The 17,859-nt window shown below is 43.0% G+C and overlaps 2 protein-coding genes across 5 annotated transcripts in view; both read right to left on the bottom strand.

The window, feature by feature from the left end:
* The window catches only part of LOC107374859 (TNF receptor-associated factor 2), a 37,099-nt gene extending 35,752 nt beyond the window's left edge, over nucleotides 1-1,347 (bottom strand). Inside the window, exon 1 of the mRNA XM_015943146.3 lies at nucleotides 1,097-1,347. The gene's annotated coding sequence lies outside the window, so the exon portion shown is untranslated. The remainder of the gene's footprint in view (nucleotides 1-1,096) is intronic.
* Nucleotides 1,348-3,095: 1,748 nt separating this feature from the next.
* LOC107374858 (uncharacterized) lies at nucleotides 3,096-16,577 on the bottom strand. 4 transcript variants are annotated; one of them, XM_070552438.1, is made up of 14 exons: nucleotides 16,315-16,577; nucleotides 15,831-15,947; nucleotides 12,986-13,073; nucleotides 12,837-12,906; nucleotides 12,664-12,767; nucleotides 12,490-12,585; nucleotides 12,332-12,403; nucleotides 10,218-10,298; nucleotides 9,963-10,074; nucleotides 9,563-9,679; nucleotides 7,421-7,508; nucleotides 7,177-7,302; nucleotides 7,016-7,100; nucleotides 3,096-3,818 (listed from the first exon to the last, which is right to left on the bottom strand). In XM_070552438.1, the coding sequence occupies exons 1-14, from the start codon at nucleotides 16,404-16,406 to the stop codon at nucleotides 3,780-3,782; spliced, it is 1,287 nt and encodes a 428-aa protein (XP_070408539.1). In that variant the 5' UTR covers nucleotides 16,407-16,577; the 3' UTR covers nucleotides 3,096-3,779. The 4 variants fall into 4 exon arrangements, with proteins under 4 accessions (XP_070408539.1, XP_015798629.3, XP_070408541.1 ...); XM_015943143.3 differs by having other exon boundaries at nucleotides 7,177-7,281; nucleotides 16,315-16,576; XM_070552439.1 differs by lacking the exon at nucleotides 3,096-3,818 and adding an exon at nucleotides 6,653-6,829.
* Between the last annotated feature and the right edge of the window lie 1,282 nt (nucleotides 16,578-17,859).

Raw genomic sequence — 17,859 nt, 5'->3', positions numbered from 1 at the left:
TTCATGACTTTAGAATTAGTTTTGTTGCTCTTTGTGATTTTTTTTCCTGTGATGAGTGCAATATAAATAAACTTTATTCACTTACTTTATTAATGATATTTAGTGCATCATTAAGAATTATTAAACAAAGGGGTCCTTTATTAACAATACTATTATTGTTAACTATTAAGGGTCCTTAAGGTTAGGAAAAAGGGCCAGGAGGGTAATGAGTAATGCATTACAAAATATGGTTAAGCAGTTGTTATTACTTTATTTAATCGTTTTTTAATGCTTAATAATGCATTAAGTGATTTTGTAAAGGGATCTTTATTGCAAAGTGTTAAGTGTTAAAAGACTGTTTATAAATTATTTCATAAAATCACAATAAAATGGGACAATTCATATTTTTTGTGCACGATTATTGCAAGTAAATGCAATGCTTAAACAGCTGGAATGAAACAAATACACCACGAAATACATGTCTGATAATATTTACTTAAATAGCTGTTTTGTTATTTAAAGTAGCAGGTAAACAGTTGAGATAATAATCTGATGAGAATAACAGAAGATAAACAAAGGCAGAAAATGAGGGTGGAGTAGCTAATAATCTACTACTGGTGGGTGTTTGAATGTGTGTGTGTGTGTGTGTGTGTGTGTGTGTGTGTGTGTGTGTGTGTGTGTGTGTGTGTGTGTGTGTGTGTGTGTGTGTGTGTGTGTGTGTGTGTGTGTGTGTGTGTGTGTGTGTGTGTGTGTGTGTGTGTGTGAGTGACAGAGCATCACAGGCCAGCTGAGGCCCCACACCCTTTGTTTACATTTTGTTTGCATCCATGGCTCCTCACTCTTCACCAGAAACTAGCCGGTGATGGTCTCCTATCTGTCGGGTCGGCCTGCCGGGGAACGGCGCAGAAAAATTAAACACCCATTGTTGTCTCTGCTTCCTTTTCCTTCCTTATCGCTGTTGCTAAACTATCAGCATCCTTCAGTCAGTAAACGGTACCCAGAACTCCGCCACGCCCCTTTAAACCACCAAGCTAGCTTACGTGTTGTCACAGACTATTTCCTGGCAAAGCATTTTTGAAGAAGAAATGCTGTTATGGATTAGTGGAGTTTGACTTACCAGCGTTTCAGTCTAAACTGTCATCGCGTCTGGAGGCTCTGAAATCCCCTTTCCCGCTCGTAGGTTGACGCTCGTGCGCGGTGCTGATATTATATGTGGTTTTGCAGCCGACTGGAGGTGTTTTCTTCAATGTTAGCCACATAATACAGATGTGGTCCCCCAACACGACGGCTGTTATTGTCTAATATCGCCATTGCACTTCCAGACTGGGCGTTACGTCATCCGGGGAGGCTGAACGCGGTTTTACGCGGGTTGACAGGCAGAGGAGATGTGGGGGCGCGCGAGCCATTGGTCCAGCACGCGGTGGGGGCGGGAAACATCCACATGACTGGTTTCATGCAGGCAGGCACATCTCCTACCTTTCTGTTTTTAACGCCTCATGGTGCTTCCATCCGTCCTCTCACGGCCAATCACGCTGCGCTTGCTCACAGAGGTGCTGCTCGCTTCCAGATGGAGATCTTGTGTTTATTTCAGGATCCAGTTCCGTTTTACATTTATTTGTTTGTATTGTAGTACTCATGAACTTGATGACCCGTCTGCTGTCCCTTTAAAGCATGAAACACGAAACAAAACAAAAAAACAATACAAAAAGCAATCTGAATTTTCTTTAATTCGTGTATTTATCGTCTTCAAAACTGTTATGTAATTATTGAAAACATTTTAAGCCGTAATAAATGATAACTGCATTTGTGCCTTTTTGAGTCAGAGGACTCCAAAGTGCTTTATACTACCCTGCTGAAAAAAACTGCATATGTTGTGTTTTGGATGGGATGCTGGTGAAAGGATGCTGGACCAGCTAAACCAGCACCAAAACATAAACATATGCTGGTCTATGCTGTTTTATTTCAGCGGGTGTTTTTTTCTTATCACCACACAACGATGCTGAGATATTGTAGGCACAACTGCCCTGGGGTACACCGATGGAGGCGAGGCTGCCATGCAGGTGCAACCGGTTCCTCCAGCACGGAGGAAGAAATGTCATGCCCAAGGACACAACGACTGACGGAGCCTGGGTTTAAACCAGCAACCCACTGGTTACCAGTTCATCTCCTAACCAAGGGGTAGAAAACCCTGGTCCTGGAAGGCCACTGTCCAGCACGTTTTAGAGGTTTCCCTGCTTCAACACAGTTGCTTCACCTGTGCAGCAGCTCACCAGGCTCTGCAGAAGCCTCCTAATCATCTGCTGATGAAAACCAGGCGTGTAGAAGCAGGGAAACCTCTAAAACGTGTTAGATGGCAGCTCCTCAGGACCAAAGTTCCCTACACCTGTCCTAACCCAGGGCCATCGTGGCCTTTCAGGAGCAGTGTCCTCTGCAGAACCCAAATAACTTCTTCAGTCCTTTACAATAAAGGCTAATTGTGCAGGATCAAAGGAACAGCTGTAGCCAAAAGATGTCATATTGAACTGAATCCCTTGTGTTTTGACTTAGTAACAACACACCCATAACCCTTGGTTAAAATAACAATTAAAAACAGAACAAATACAGCTGGGTCCGGATGGAGACCACTCCCTCAAGGAACGCCTGAAATAGCAGGTTTCAACTTTCTCTCAACATATCGTCTCACTTCCTCCCCATTTTTCTGTTGTAGCAAAATATAGGTTCAAGAGCCGCTCGCATGTTTTTAGTCTCCTCTAGTCTACGTGTTGGTGTTGTCCCATATGTCAGTGTTGCTCTGAGACCGCAGCAATCAGGTTGTTTTGTTGCACTTAAATTCGTTTGACCTTAAAAGAGAGGTTACAGAAGTTAAAATTGAATACGCTGCAAACCCAAAACGTAACTGCTACTGTCAGATATTTGACCAAATATTCCTGTGATCACATTTCACTGCGGCTGCTAGCATTTATTTGACTGTGGCCTGCAAATGTCATCTGAGTGCAAGATCCGCCGGAGCAAGGTTCAGCAGACACTAAAGGCTGTTTGTTCAGTTCTCAGACCCCATCTAAACAATCCATGATCTAAAAATAAACAAGATATGATTCGCTTCAAGGCAGCGGAAGTAAAAGAAAGAGACAGGAAATATTTTATTTTTTTAATAACTATTCTAAGGAACAATAGTTTTAGATTAAAAAAATACACATTTGTCTTTTAGTGAAGCATTTGTTATAAATCTACATTTAGATTTAATTATAAAGAATTTCAACAACCCTTTCATTAACATCTATCTGTTTATAAGGCACACTTTTCTCTACAAACACAATCTAACCAGAAGAAATAACTTGCCTTTTGTGCAAAACATCTTCAAGAACATTATATAAATATGATTTATTTGAATTTGACTGCTGATTAAAACATCTGAACAGCAGTTTTTGACCTTTCAAGAAATCTTTGAAAACACTGAAAATCAACCATTGAACCTACGGACCTGAAACCTTAATAAAAACAATCTCATCTTAGTGAAATGCTGAGTCAATCTAAAACATAAATACTCTGCTTTGCTAACGCTACCGTGCAGCTGCAGCAAAGGTTCGTTTGAAATGAGGGATAGAAGAAGTCCTGAGTGAAAAGCAGAGAGGCTATTATTGCACAGCAAATGTTCACACAGATTTTCCGACGCGGCTCTCTGTGCTTTGGCAACGAAGAGGCTACCAAATGTGTTTGCTGCTGCTCTGCAGAGCTCACACAGCCACTCTAATTAAAAGTGAAGCTTCCGTCTGGACAGACCAGCAGACAACCGTCGTCTTTTAAGTCCCCTCCAGGAGCTTCCTGAGGTTCCTCTGAATCTAGGAATATAAGAGAGAGAGGCGGTAAAGTTATATAAAAACAGTGTCGATTTTTCCATGAATGGTAAACAAAATGCTGTGTGGACTGAGATTATTGCTGCTTTAGTGTGTTGAATATAAAGACGCAAATGGTCAGCTTAGCTTAGCATGAATGTGATCAGTCAGGAAAAAAAAGTCACTTTAGTGTTCGAACGAGAGGAAAAAGGCTCAGAAGGCATCTAGTGTCTTCTTCAAATGGTGTTATCTGGTGTTCAGCATCCAGGAACATGAGGTCTGAGTGGAAAATTACAGATGAAGAAAACTGGTGTCTCCTACTGTAGGCTGCTAAAGAGTCAACCGTATAAAAATACACACCCTAAACAAACACTGTAAAAGCAACAATCCCTGTGAAAAAGTACCAAGGGATTACCTTACTGCCCAGAAATCCGACAAAAACCTGGAAATATGAAGAATCTAGGAGCTCGTTTTTCATTTGCTATATTTGCAAAAATAAGGGTATGGAGCAGGGTTGGTCTAAAGCGAGGCCTTGGTGGCCCCTGGAAGGTGGCCCCTGTAGTGCCCCCAGCAGGCTGTTGATGTAGCTAGACAATTCCTATGATTAGTTTCACTAATATGCTTATTCTAGGCCAATTTTTAGTTGTGTAAATAAGAAAAATTCAGCGTATGGTCACAAGCTCTGGGTAGTGACCGAAAGAACGAGATGGACCAAAATGAGTTTTCTCCACAGAGTGACTGGGCTCTTCCTGAGAGATAGGGTGAGAAGCGCGGTCATCCGGAAAGGGCTCGGAGTAGATCCACTGCCCCTCCTCATCGAGAGGAGCCATTTGAGGTGGTTCGGGCATCTGATTAGGATGCCTCCTAGATGCCTCCCTGGGGAGGTTTTTCGGGCACGTCCAAACGGGAGAAGACCTAAAGGAAGACCCAGGACAAGCTGGAGGGGCTATGTTTCTCAACTGGCCAGGGAATATCTTGGGATTCCCCCGGAGGAGCTGGCCCAAGTGGCTGGGGAGAGGGAAGTCTGCACCTCCCTAGGCTGCCGCCCCTGTGATCTGACCCCAGATAAGCAGTGGAATTGATAGGTCAGGTTTATCTTCATGACAACTCTGAGGGGGGTACAGTTTTTGTGACCCACCCATTTAGATGTAATTAAAGCTTAAATTATGACTAATTAGGGGATTTTCCTTTTGATTGGTAGCAGAAGAGCCATCAGCGCTTGCAGTTTGCCCCCCTGCTTGCTGCAGGGAAGACCTCAGCCTCGAAGCGGCGCTTCACAACTAGCAGCGTTCATGGTTCATGCGGCTTGTCTCTGCGGTGAGCCAATATTCTCCCTAACTGTAGGGGGCAGCATGGAGCTCTACAGCATGCATCCAACACTACACCATAGTAGAAGTAGAAATGGCTGTTGTTTACAACATGGCATTCCAGCATTTTTTAACAGCGTCCTCGTCTTTTCCGACAGTGCGAGCTATTTCTCTCCAAGGATTATTAACATGTTGATCACGGTGATCTTTGAGAGCTGAATCATACAAATGTCTGTATTTACGAACCTCTGCCATACTAGTTCTTGCCAGTCCGCCATGTTTTTCCGCGTCCAACCGTCCGCGTGCTTAGAAAATTTCTTAGGTGAGCGGTGCGGACAGTTTGGGCAGTGCAGAGGCACGACGGAGGGGCGTGGTTGTTAAAATAACGCAATGTTGCCGCAGGGAGCCGTGCGAACCTCGCGGACGCGTCAAGCATAAACCAAGCTTTACAGCCTAGGAGACAGAAGGTAGGAGAGTCACTCAGTCTTGGTTTCTGGGAGTCAATCAGCTGCCCCCATCCTCACAACCCTGCTCTCAGCTCCATTTTTGTATTTTCCTGTAGTGACGCAGCCAAGATGGTGGTGGTGGGAACTGCCCACTGGGCATCAACACAGCTCTACATGAACCTACAAGTGTTGTAACAGAGGGTGGGTCTATATTATATATCCATTATATAAACATTGGACTTCAATACCTATGTGTGATTTTGTTTGCCTGAAATGTCCTTTTCTACTCTCAAGAAGTAAGAAAGAAGGTAATAAATGCAGGATAATATCCGCGTTTGACAGGAAAAGAAAATGCAACATTTTTAAAGTTTTTTGTAACTTCAACTAAACTCCGTATACGAAGGTATTCCAGAAATAAAACTTGTCCCTGCAGGCTGGCTGGTTAGCTCGATGGCTAATTACATTTGTGTGGACTCTGTGGTCCAGGGCTTGATAATCATCTTAAAGGTTAAATTGGAAACAACTAAATATTTCGTGTTTTCCTTGAAGACGTTTCATCTCTCTTCCAAGAAGCTTCTTCACTTCTGAACCTCAACCCAAGTTTCAGAACAGAAAAAAAGAAAAAAATAATAATTAAAATAAAAATAAAGAAAAAAGAAATAAGTTTAAAAAAAAAAGAAAAACAAATAAATGGTAAATGGCCTGTATTTGATATAGCGCCTTCTAGAGTCCTGGAACCCCCCAAGGCGCTTTACAACACATTCAGTCATTCACCCATTTACACACACACATTCACACACTGATGGTGATGAGCTACGATGTAGCCACAGCTGCCCTGGGGCGTACTGACAGAGGCGAGGCTGCCGAGCACTGGTGCCACCGGTCCCTCCGATCACCACCAGCAGGCAACGTGGGTTAAGTGTCTTGCCCAAGGACACAACGACAGCGACAGACTGAGCGGGGCTCGAACCTGCAACCTTCCGAATACGGGGCGAGCACTTAACTCCTGTGCCACTGTCGCCCACAAATAAAAATAAAAGACAAGAAAAAATAAGAAAGATAAATATTAAAAAAAAAGAAACTCTACTCAAGTTTCAGAACTGAAGAAGCTTTAATTCAATTACAGAAATGAATGCACTTTTGCACGATGTTCTAATTTTTCCAGTTTCAGCTGTATAACGAACTGAGCCAGAATGATCTTCATGTTTACCTTCTTGATACTAAACTAAATCAACCAGCTGCTGGATCTGGACTCGTGTTTATTCTGCAAACATAAATTAGAATTCAACTCTTCAATGACTTTTAATGCAAGCACAGGGAAGTCCTTTGATCAAAGAATTTTTGCAAACTTTAGGATCTTGTGCATTTTTATTGGGCTTCCCTTTCTTCATTGTAATATTAATGAGTTTTAGTTTAGATGTCATGTTGCACGTACAATCAATAAACAAACCTTCTCCAACTTGAACAGGTTGGTAGATAGCTCTCCATACATTTCAGCATTCACCTCAACCTGTGACCTTTGGCTCCCAGTATTCCTGAAACAAGGTGTATCAAATTATTAATGTGATTATGAATGTATTGCACTGACCCTCAGCTCCCTGTGGCTCTTACTCATTACGAATGAGTTCTCCCATCGACAACAGGGAGTTCAGGCGGTGCTCGAGAGCCACGATCTTAAATGTCATGTAACAGGAGGACAAGACGAGGATGACGACTCTGCGACGACAAACACAGCAACTGCTCAGACAACAGGGAACAATCGGAAACACAAACAAACGAGGCAAAAAAATTCCCTTTCCAGAGAGGCCAACACTGTTGTGGCTTCTCAGGTTTCACATAATGGCCGTTCACTTACAAAAACAGGTAGATAAAAAGGATGAGATGTAAGGACTTTGGCTGTGAGGGTGAGTCTTTCAGGGTTAGTCCATGTGCTGCTGCCTTGCCTGAGCAACAAAAGAAACAAAGAAATAAATCCAGTGTGGAAAATTACCAGTAAGAGAAGGAAACACACACCGATTCTAATTCATACCACACTTATATCTAAAGTGGAACTAAACAGCACGTGTGTTGACCAAAAGTGGCGTGAAACATAAGTAGTGTTTGTTTTGATTATCTTAGCATGTGTTTCATGCATTGTGACTTTATTCTTTTGAATAAAGTTTTGGGGTTTTTGTGAAAAGATTTCAAACAGTCCCTCCGTGCTCTTAAAGGGCCGTAGCTCAGGAGGTACAGCAGGTTGTCCAGTAACCACAGGGTTGTAGGGTCGATCCTACCTCCTGGCAGAGAGTGGTGCTGTTGTGTCCTTGGGCAAGACACTTAACCCACCTTGCCTTTTGGTGGTGGGAGGGACCGGTGGCACCTGCGCTCGGCAGCCTCACCTCTGTCGGTGTGCCCCAGGGCAGCTACGGCTACGATGTAGCTCATCACCACCAGGGTGTGAATGAGAGTATGTGAATTGCTGATTATGTTGTAAAGTGCCTTGGGGGGTTGTGGAACCTTGAGCTTGGTTTATGCTTGACGCATTCACTTTCTGCTTGGTGATGCGGCTCGCAGATGGAACGCGTTTCACAACTCACAGGGTTTATGGTTCATGCGGCTTGTCTCTGCGGTGAGCCAATATTCTCCCAAACTGTAGGGGGCAGCATGGAGCTCTACGGCATGCATCCAACACTACACCATAGTAGAAGTAAAAATGACTAATGTTTACAACATGACATTTCAGCTATTTTAACAGCGTCCTTGTCTTTTCCGACAGTGCGAGCTATTTCTCTCCAAGAATTATTAACAACATGTTGATCACGGTGATCTTTGAGAGCTGAATCATACAAATGTCTGTATTTACGAACCTCTGCCATACTAGGTCTTGCCGGTCCGCCATGTTTTTCTGCGTCCAACCGTCCGAGTGGTTAGAAAATTTCCTAGTTGCGCGTTGCGGAAATTTTGGGCCGTGCGGAGACGCGGTGGAGGGGCGTGGTTGTTAAAATGATGCAAAAACGCAACTTTTCCGCACGGAGCCGTGCGGACCTCGCGGACGCGTCAAGCATAAACCAACCTTAAGAAGGTGCTATATAAATACAGATGGTAAATGCCTCAGTTGACTGGGGAAACACTTCTAACCCGACAGATAAGCTAAACCAACTAACAACGACCAAAGTGAATGACCATCATTTCACCCAAAGTTGAAATTTTTTCTGTTGACATATTTCCCCAGTTAGATACGTTGGATCCATTCACTCACTGTGTTTTATGCTAAGCTAAAGCTAAAGAAGTACAGCTGTGTCAGGAGACTGACTGGGCTGGCTAAAGAATGATTTTTTTTTTCCCCACTTTTCTAACTTTGGGAAATATGTCAACAGACAAAATGTCTATTTTGGGTGGAATATCCCTTTCACATTTCATGCATACTGTTTTATAAACCTTTACATCAAAGTAACCAACCAAAATGTTGACGCTTGTTCAGTGGCTGGCCATTAAAAGCCATATCTGCTCTGAAGCCAGCACGCTGCAACCATTGTTGGTATGTTGTTACTGAATCCACTTCTTTACCAGTCGGTGACACTGGACACTGCTGAGCGGTGACGCACTAATAACTCGTCTGCCTGTGTGGTGATGTCTTCAGCTCATAGGCTGACTTTCTGCCAGGCTTAAGATATGCAAACAGATTCAAACACGCAACCACAACCTAGCCTATGGAAACGAAGGTCGGTGTTTCAGGGTTCTTAATGCGGCCAGAAAACAAACAGAAGATAGGGATCCGTGCCAAGGCAGCGTTTTCTGAGTTATGGTTACTGACGGATTAAACGATCATCACCTGAATAAAAAAGGCCTTTTAGCTGTTTGCTGGACTCGTTAAAGCTCTTTCTGATGAGACGGACGTTCCTCTCCCTTCAGCGGTATAAATAGGTCAATAGAGAATGTATTTTTTCCACCCGTTAACTCCAGTGACACGAAACATGAGCCTACAGAGGCTGTCACAAAGCTTTTTTCATTGAAGTACCGTTCTTCAGGGTGGGCCCGTGCTTTTGGCTTGGACTCTGGAGGTGAACGTCTGCATGGACTGAAACCTCTCTGCTCTTCACCGTGTTCAGGAATGCCCCTGGGAGGCTGGAGAAGTCTGTCAACACAAACACAGAGAAGTTACTTGAGTAAATATTAACACAACTTGAAAATATTTTGGAGATCAATCTCCGGTGTTGGCTTCCAAGACAAAGCTGGACGGAGGTTTGGTCTGCAGATTTTCTTTGGGGATGATCACCATTGTTTATATGTCAACAAAACAACTTTCCAGGTTTGAATTTTCCTGCATTTTTCCCTCTAAAGCAAAAACTGTGCGCCAGAGTGACACCTGACACCCTTTTCACCATTCAGTGTGTAACGGAGGAGGACGAAACACACACCGTCTATTTTATCATAATCAGGAGTTTGAGACCCTGAGCTGCTGCTCTCCATCATCTCCTGCCGTCTCTGCTGCACAACCCCGTCGAGGTCGGAGAAGTCTCCAGAAAAGTCCTGAGACACACGTGCATGATTGCACACAAACAGAGAGGGTGTTGAGTTTCACAAGAACAATGCACTTCTGTGGACTTCTCATCACAATGAATACATCCTGATGAAAACATTCCTGAAAACAGAAGAGCGGAGCGCTGACTGACCAGAGGAAGCGACGACGGGCAGCTGGCTCTGAAGCTGTTCCCACACGACGAAGCCACGGGGCTGCTGCTGACCTTATCCACCTGCAACATATTTACATGAAAGATGGCTTAAAATGTAAAATTACACTTTCAATCACGCTATGAGCAACATGCAAAGTATGTAGTTATTGATCTAGGAGCATGTTTGTATAAAGATGGCTGCTTATTTTATTAAATAAAAATCAGTTTATTTAGCACCACATAACAAAATTCATCTCAAGGCACTTTACAAAGTAAAGCCTGACTGATGCTTCTCTTCTTCTGCAAGGGAGAGATGCGCACACACACTGATGGAAACGTGTTACCTTCGGACTTCTCCGTCACCCGGGGAGTAATGCAAGTAATTCCCCTCCAGGACGACAGAGGGCGTAGCGCTTCTCTGCATGTTTTTGCAGTTATGTATCCGGTTACTATTGTGTTTGTATTGTGTTGTTTGTATTTCAGAGACTTTTTAACGTGGGCAAGTTTGTTCGTCATTGTCTGTCCATCCTTGCGTGCTTGTTGGAGCCCTCTGAACAACCGATAACGCTGTTGCACGTATAAAGTATAAACTAGGCTTAAACATTCCAATTGAACCTACTTATCAGTGCATTAAGTTTAATTCATCATGCAAATTTGTTAAGTTTAAGCAAACCTAGCAGATTGAATCGAGTCACTGACTTGTTGTGTCGGTGGCTTTACAGCAAGTCCCAAACTAAGCAAGCACGTAGCAACAGTGGAGAGGAAAACTCCCCTTTAACAGGAAGAAACCTCCAACAGAACCTGGATCAGTATGAGCAGCCATCTGCTATGAATCACTGGGTTTTTAATGAACTAAATTAAATTCTGTAATTGTAATAAAATAGCCTGAAGTATTTTCTTAATCTCCTGTAGTGAAAAATAAGCTTACAGTTATAAAGGAAATGGAAAAAGCCAGCCTCCTAGTTTATTGTGATAAATTAAGGGATTAGTTATGATAAAAGTTATTATTAATCATTTCTTAACATGAAAAGTGTATTTAATTTAATTGGCGCTTTAGCTCGCCTAGAAAGACGTCGGACTTTCGTGCAGAAGACCTGGATTCAATTCTGGATGTGAACATAGTTTATTTAGAGTTTCTTTTACATTAATGGTATATATTTTTTTACAGTAAAGCCCCATTCCCATCTGTACCGGGTCGGCCCGGGCCGGGTAGCGTAGGTTGTTTACATATCTGGGTGGCCTGGAATTTTCCCGGGCCAACCAAGGCTCATTCTCGGCCCTCTTCCCGAGGGGTACTGCTTCAGGCCGACCAGGGCCAACACGCCCACTGCTGACAGCAAATTCACACCTTCCATTAGAGCAAGCCTCTGATTGGTGGGTAGAATCAGCCCATTCACACCTTCCATTAGAGCAAGCCTCTGATTGGTGGGTAGAATCAGCCCACATGGGCTTAAGACAAGGATGTGTGGAATCAACCGGGCCAGGCTGGGGCCGACTGGGGCTACCCGGCCCGGGCCGACCCGGTACAGATGGGAATGGCCCATAAGATGCCCAAATTTTTGAGACTCGCCGAACTGCATTGAATTCACGGATACAAAAGATGTGGGTTCAACTTTCATTTTAGAACAATTTTTCAAGCAAGGGAAGGGAATGATCTGAGCATGCAGGAGGACTGACCCATCTTAAACCTTTGTCAGCTGTGCTGAAGAGAAAAGTACAGAACCTAATTATTTAATTAATTAGCTGCACGTTCTCCTGTCCTCTGTCCTCCGGGCCACACACACACACACACCCACACACACACACACCCCCACACACACACACACACACACACACACACACACACACACACACACACACACACGGGACTGTCTCAGCTTTTATTTTCGTTAAGGAGTGTGCACGTACAGCATGCGCGCCTCGTGCATGAGCCTACTATTGAAGCTACCATTACGCTTTTGGCCTGAGGGGGCAATCGCGAGCATAAAAATTCAAAACTCCGTAAGTCCCTTTAAAGATTGTTGGCTGATTAATGAAACTTTCCTCACTTTCACGTAATTATCTCACCACAGTGAAACAATTTATGTAAACAACATTCGAAGCTTATGATTCACCTCCAGATGAGGGCAGACAGATTTCAGGAGTTTGAAGGTGTTGTTTCGAGAGAGGAAGGAAACAAACACATGCTGGAAAAGAGAAATCCAGGATTAGTTAGAAGTCCGTACTAAAAACGTAATAAAAAGACTACTTGTTGTGTCCACTACTTCCTCACTTGTTCAATTGTAGTTACAATCACGAGGGCGTTTGGCACCAATAACGCTGTTTTAGTCTTTTTGATTAACTTCACAGACATCACCGGGATAGAAATCTGCAAACGTGAAATAATTCATCCTAAATACTGTTAAGTCTGTATAATAAAATACAGAAATACCATGTTATTACGTACTCTAGTATCTTTGCCAAAGACTTTGGAGTGGAAGCAGATCCAGTTATCAGAGACGAACATTTTACCCTGATATAACATATCTTTCTGCCAGGCACAAGTGTAAGCTGAAAACAGAGGCACATCTTTAATCAAACTAATTGTTTTCTTGCGTAAATTTAAAGTTTACAACTTACTCTGTCTGAGTATCTCATCTTTGCGGACATCCTTAAATAACTTGTGGTACTGCGTGTTGCTCTTCGATAACTAAAAACAACATTTTATTATGATTGTTGGAAATTTGGGACCAGATTAGGCAAAATTTGCTCAATTGGAGCGTTAGTACCTGGTTGGACTGGGGCTTCTTCCTGTCGAACTTTGTTTCAAACTCATACAGACTCAGCATTGGTGAAAGTTGCTCTGCAGGTTTCTGCCTGTAAAATAAAAGGTCAGTGATTGTGGATTAGTAACCAAGCAACAGCAGGGCAGGCTGTAGAACTAAAAGTTAAAGCAGAAGAGATGGTTGTATCAGGTAAAAGTTCACTTCCATCTTAGTTTGACGATCGTTTATAAACCCCGTTTTGGCTTTGCTGACATACGTAGCAGCTGGAGAGTAGAAAAATATGGCTAACCTTTACAAGTTTTTAAAGGTGCATTATGTAAAAATAACATCCTGTGGCAAAATCTGGGTACTGCAGCCCATTTTCAAACCACATGAGTGACTATCTCATTATGCCAGAAGATTCTGGATGATAACCGTTGATAAGTAGATAAATACATTTCACTGTAATATCAAGTAGTTGGTCACTGAAAATGTAGCTTGAGATATTTTTGGGAGCTAACTTTTTACTTCTAATTCAACGTTAGCATAGTTAGGGTACTAGAAATAAGGTCTGGGTTGCCTCTGTTGCTGGCTTGAGATCTTTCCAAAATGCTACTGTGTTTTGACGGCCTGTGTTGAATTACAAATGGCTTGCACAGACTTGGCTTCCCAAGCAAATACTATGTCCCTTTTTGACTTTTTTGAAAGGAGAAAAACTGGCAATCCCCCAGCCAGATGAGAAGAAAATGAATTTCAATGTGACCTTCCTTTCGATATGATGGAGACATTAGACTATTTTGTATATTTTTTCCCACTGTAAACCTCTTTCACATTGTGCCTTTAAGTTTGAAAAAAAAAATTAAATAAATTACCAACAAATATTGTGGTGGATCAAACTAAGTTGGATCCTGTTAAGAGCTAGCTAAAAAAGTGTGGGTCACTTGTTTCATCAATTCATTTGCAGTGGTTTCTAGTAGGAATTAATACCTTGTTAGTCATACTTGGAGGGAAAAAAAGTTCAGATGTGCTTGTTTGAGGACATACAATCAGCTGGAGTCACCTTAAAGCTTCAGTATGGAGTTTCTCGGCACTAGGGGGCAGTACATACATACATTTCAGGGTAGTTTTACACCATATCAACGTGACTGTCGCTAGTTAAAAAAAAATTATGGAATATGTTGTTAATTGTGGAGCAGAAAGAATGCAACTTCAATGTAACTCCTCAGACTTTGATGGTTAGTTCTATCGAGGGAATGCAATGCCGATTGTAGTTTTCTGGCACTGTAGTTTCCAGATTTGCTCGGGGTCCTGCGCCTGCTGATGACATCATCATTCTACAGCAATACCACTTGGCCAAAATATATTGCATCTCTTTTTTAAATTTTGTTCTTTCACGTGTTTTGGAAAGAGTTTAGCAGTTTTGTTTTTAAATTTGTATTTCTCACTGCCTAAATGTTTTTCAAGGTGTTAACGCCGAAAAGTCATATACCCAGCCAATCATCTAGTGATGTCATCAACAGGAACAGGAGCAGGACCCCGAGCCACCAAGAGGACATGTCTAATATGGTGTCCCCCCAAAGATGATAGACCCTCGCTCTATGTACCTGATTCTTTTGGTTATATTTTACGAAGCCACCAATATTTTCTACGTCTGGACATCATTTTATTCATTTTCAACAACATTTTCATGGATATTTCCATGGATTAAAGGTGAAACTACACACTGCCACTTTAAGATGACAGAATTTAAAGTCTTATTTCTCACTTCTGATTGGATGAAGCTATAAAACTCTATCACCAATTTTTGCTTTGCTAAGTTGATGTTTTATATCCACAAACAACACAAGCCTGGAGGAGTAATACCATGTTGTTGCGTTCAGAAATAATCATTAAAAAATAGGTTTTTGGTGAATAACACCTTTAAAGAGCAAGTCACCCCCAAATCAACTTTATTTTGCTGATAAACTGTATAATTGAATGTTTAAGAGTGCTGTAGACATCTGTAGTCCTTATTTTGGCATTTTAGTAAATCACCATCTTTGAGTAGTTGATAAAAGTGCTTTATAAAAAGTAGTAGCAGTAGTAGTATTTAAAATAAAAAAATTCTACTTAAAACCGTCATTATTGCTCTTGCCCTTTAATGTCCGCAGGGGGCTTCCGTAGCTCGCCGCAAACGGTGCATGGCATAGTAGAGTGACATGGTTAAGTAGGTAGATTTAAAATAATAATATTTTCACAGATTACATATTTTTACTTTGACTCGAGTGCTCCAGCCTTCTTCTTCCACTTCAAAGGAATTAGAAGAAGAGTGTTGCTCCCCTTTTCATGACAGACACCATAGAAGAAGATCTATGGCACACCTCCGTGTGCTTGCATTTCAAATTTTTAAGGAAGCATAAACTACGTTTGACTGTTTTTGATAAAGCTTTTCAGTAAAAATAACATTTTATGTTCATCAAGCCGATCCAAAGATACTGGTGACTTGAAGTTTAATCAAAATAAAATACGGTATGCGTGTGGAGTCACTCTTGTGTCAACAGTAGTTATGTTGTTTTAGAATGCTGCCTGTCACATGGCATTCTGCCAAAAGTAACTCAAAGTAGCATAACAATTACATACTACTGCCTCAAAATGTAACTAAGTACAAGCATGTTATATTTGAAAGCTGTAAAAACTTACGTCAAATGTATTACAATTTAATGTAACTCAAAGTAGTGTAACACAGTTACATTTAAGACTGTAATATGTCATACAAACATGCTACATTGTAAGGCTGTAACTAGTAATATCAAATATGTAGCTGGTGATGCCTGTGCATCCATGCTGCTGCTGCTCAAAACCAAACAGGACTGGAACAACAGAGGATCACCTGATGCTGGCTGCTTTCTTCCTGCTGTCTGAGGGGTCTGACTCCGTGTCCAGCAGGAGCCTGAGGTCTGGAGATGTCTGTCCACGTCTCCTCTCACCCCCATGGTCCACTTCCAATCTAGATGCAGGACACAGGCGGTGTGAAATAACAGGTTGCATTGCATACAACTTTTCACACCTAGCCACAGCATGCACACTGCAGCAAGTGAGCAGATGCGTTATCGTTTAGTTGATAATGGAGGCCATCTTCAGAGCAGATACGTTGTAATTACAGTAATGCATAAGGAGCCAAAACAGACGTGGCTTATCTAGATTAAATGAATGCAAATTGTCCAGGGCCACGTGACGTTCTGGTCAACACTAGTCTCTAAAGTCCTAAAGCAGAATGTAAATAAGCAGCATCGGCCACGTCTGGAGGCTTTCTCTGCAGCTACAACGCAAAAAAAGTGGCCTCCCCCCTCTTCCTCATCTTCATTCCGACTCACGTAGAGCTCTTCCCCCGGGAGTCCTTGCAGCAGGGAACTTGTTCGGGACCAGGGGTGAGAGGTGAGCCCGTCGTCTCGCTCACCACTACCATCACGCTTTAGGGCTCATTCCTCCGTCTCCATCGGGGTTTTCGCTCAGAGCAGGGCACTTTTTTCCAGGAAGTCTTGGAAGTTTTTCTTTCTTTCCTTTGGAACGATTGCTCGACGGACAGGAGAGAAGATCCAGCGAGGAGGAGGAGGAGCCGGGAAAGGGGGAGGGAGCAGCCGGGATGAACGTCAGGAGAGACGAGGAAGGACGGAGCGGTGTCCCGCTGGGAGCGAAGGACAGAGTTTAACTGTGTGCTGGCTGGAAACGCTGCTAAAATCCCACCTTTACATTAAAGATAATAAAACAAATAGTTTATGCCGCTTAAATATTTACTAATTATTAAATTTACTCTTGGTGTATTTGCAAGCGTTTCCCAGCAGGGGGCAGCAGAGTTTAATTAATACGATCATTACGTGCTTTCTTTTGTGGAAGCCCATTGCTGCCGCTCTGATTAAAAAAAAGGTAAGTACAAGTACTTTGTTACGGTACTTCAATTCAGTTTATTTAATTCACAACACAAGAGTCATCTCAAAGTACTTTAGCAAACATTGCAATTGAAGCTCCTTATCAGTGCAATCTGTTCATAACTTTTATGGACAGGATTTCTAGGCACAGCCAAGGTGTTGAGGGGATCTGTTCTGGTGGCCTGAGGACCAAGCCTCTGCTTTTTGCAGATGATGTGGTCCTGTTGGCTTCTTCAGAACGTGATCTCCAGCTTTAGCTGGAGCGGTTCGCAGCCGAGTGTGAAGCGGCTGGGATGCGAATCAGCTCCTCTAAATCCGAGACCATGGTTTTAAATCGGAAAAGGGTGGAAAGCCTTCTCCAGGTCAGGGATGAGGTCCTGACTCAAGTAGAGGAGTTTAAGTATCTCAGGGTCTTTTTCACGAGTGAGGGAAAAATGGATCAACAGGCTGATTGGTGCTGCGTCTCCAGTGATGCGGGTGTTGTACCAATCTGTCGTGGTGAAGAGAGTGCTGAGCCGGAAGGCAAAGCACTCAATTTACCGGTCAATCTACGTTCCTACCCTCACCTATGGTCACAAGCTTTGGGTAGTGACCGAAAGAACGAGATCGCGGACAAAAGCGGCTGAAATGAGTTTTTTCCGCAGGGTGGGCTCTCCCTTAGAGATAGGGTGAGAAGCTCGGTCATCCGGAAGGGGCTCGGAGTAGACCCGCTGCTCCTCCACGTCGAGAGGAGCCAGTTGAGGTGGCTCGGGCATCTAGTCAGGATGCCTTCTGGATGCTTCCCTGGTGAGGTTTTATGGGCACGTCCAACTGGGAGGAGACCCAAGGGAAGACCCAGGACACGCTGGAGGGACTATGTCTCTCGGCTGGCCAGGGAACGCCTTAGGATTTCCCCGGAGGAGCTGGCCCAAGTAGCTGAGGAGAAGGAAGTCTGGCGTCTCGGCTTAGGCTGTTGCCCCGTGACCCGACTCCAAATTAACAGTTGGAAATAAA

Source organism: Nothobranchius furzeri, chromosome 6 (genome assembly GCF_043380555.1).
Source record: "Nothobranchius furzeri strain GRZ-AD chromosome 6, NfurGRZ-RIMD1, whole genome shotgun sequence".
NCBI classification, from domain to species: Eukaryota; Metazoa; Chordata; class Actinopteri; order Cyprinodontiformes; family Nothobranchiidae; genus Nothobranchius; species Nothobranchius furzeri.
The sequence above is the reverse complement of the archived record's forward strand: the minus strand, read 5'-3'. Positions and strand labels throughout refer to the sequence as shown.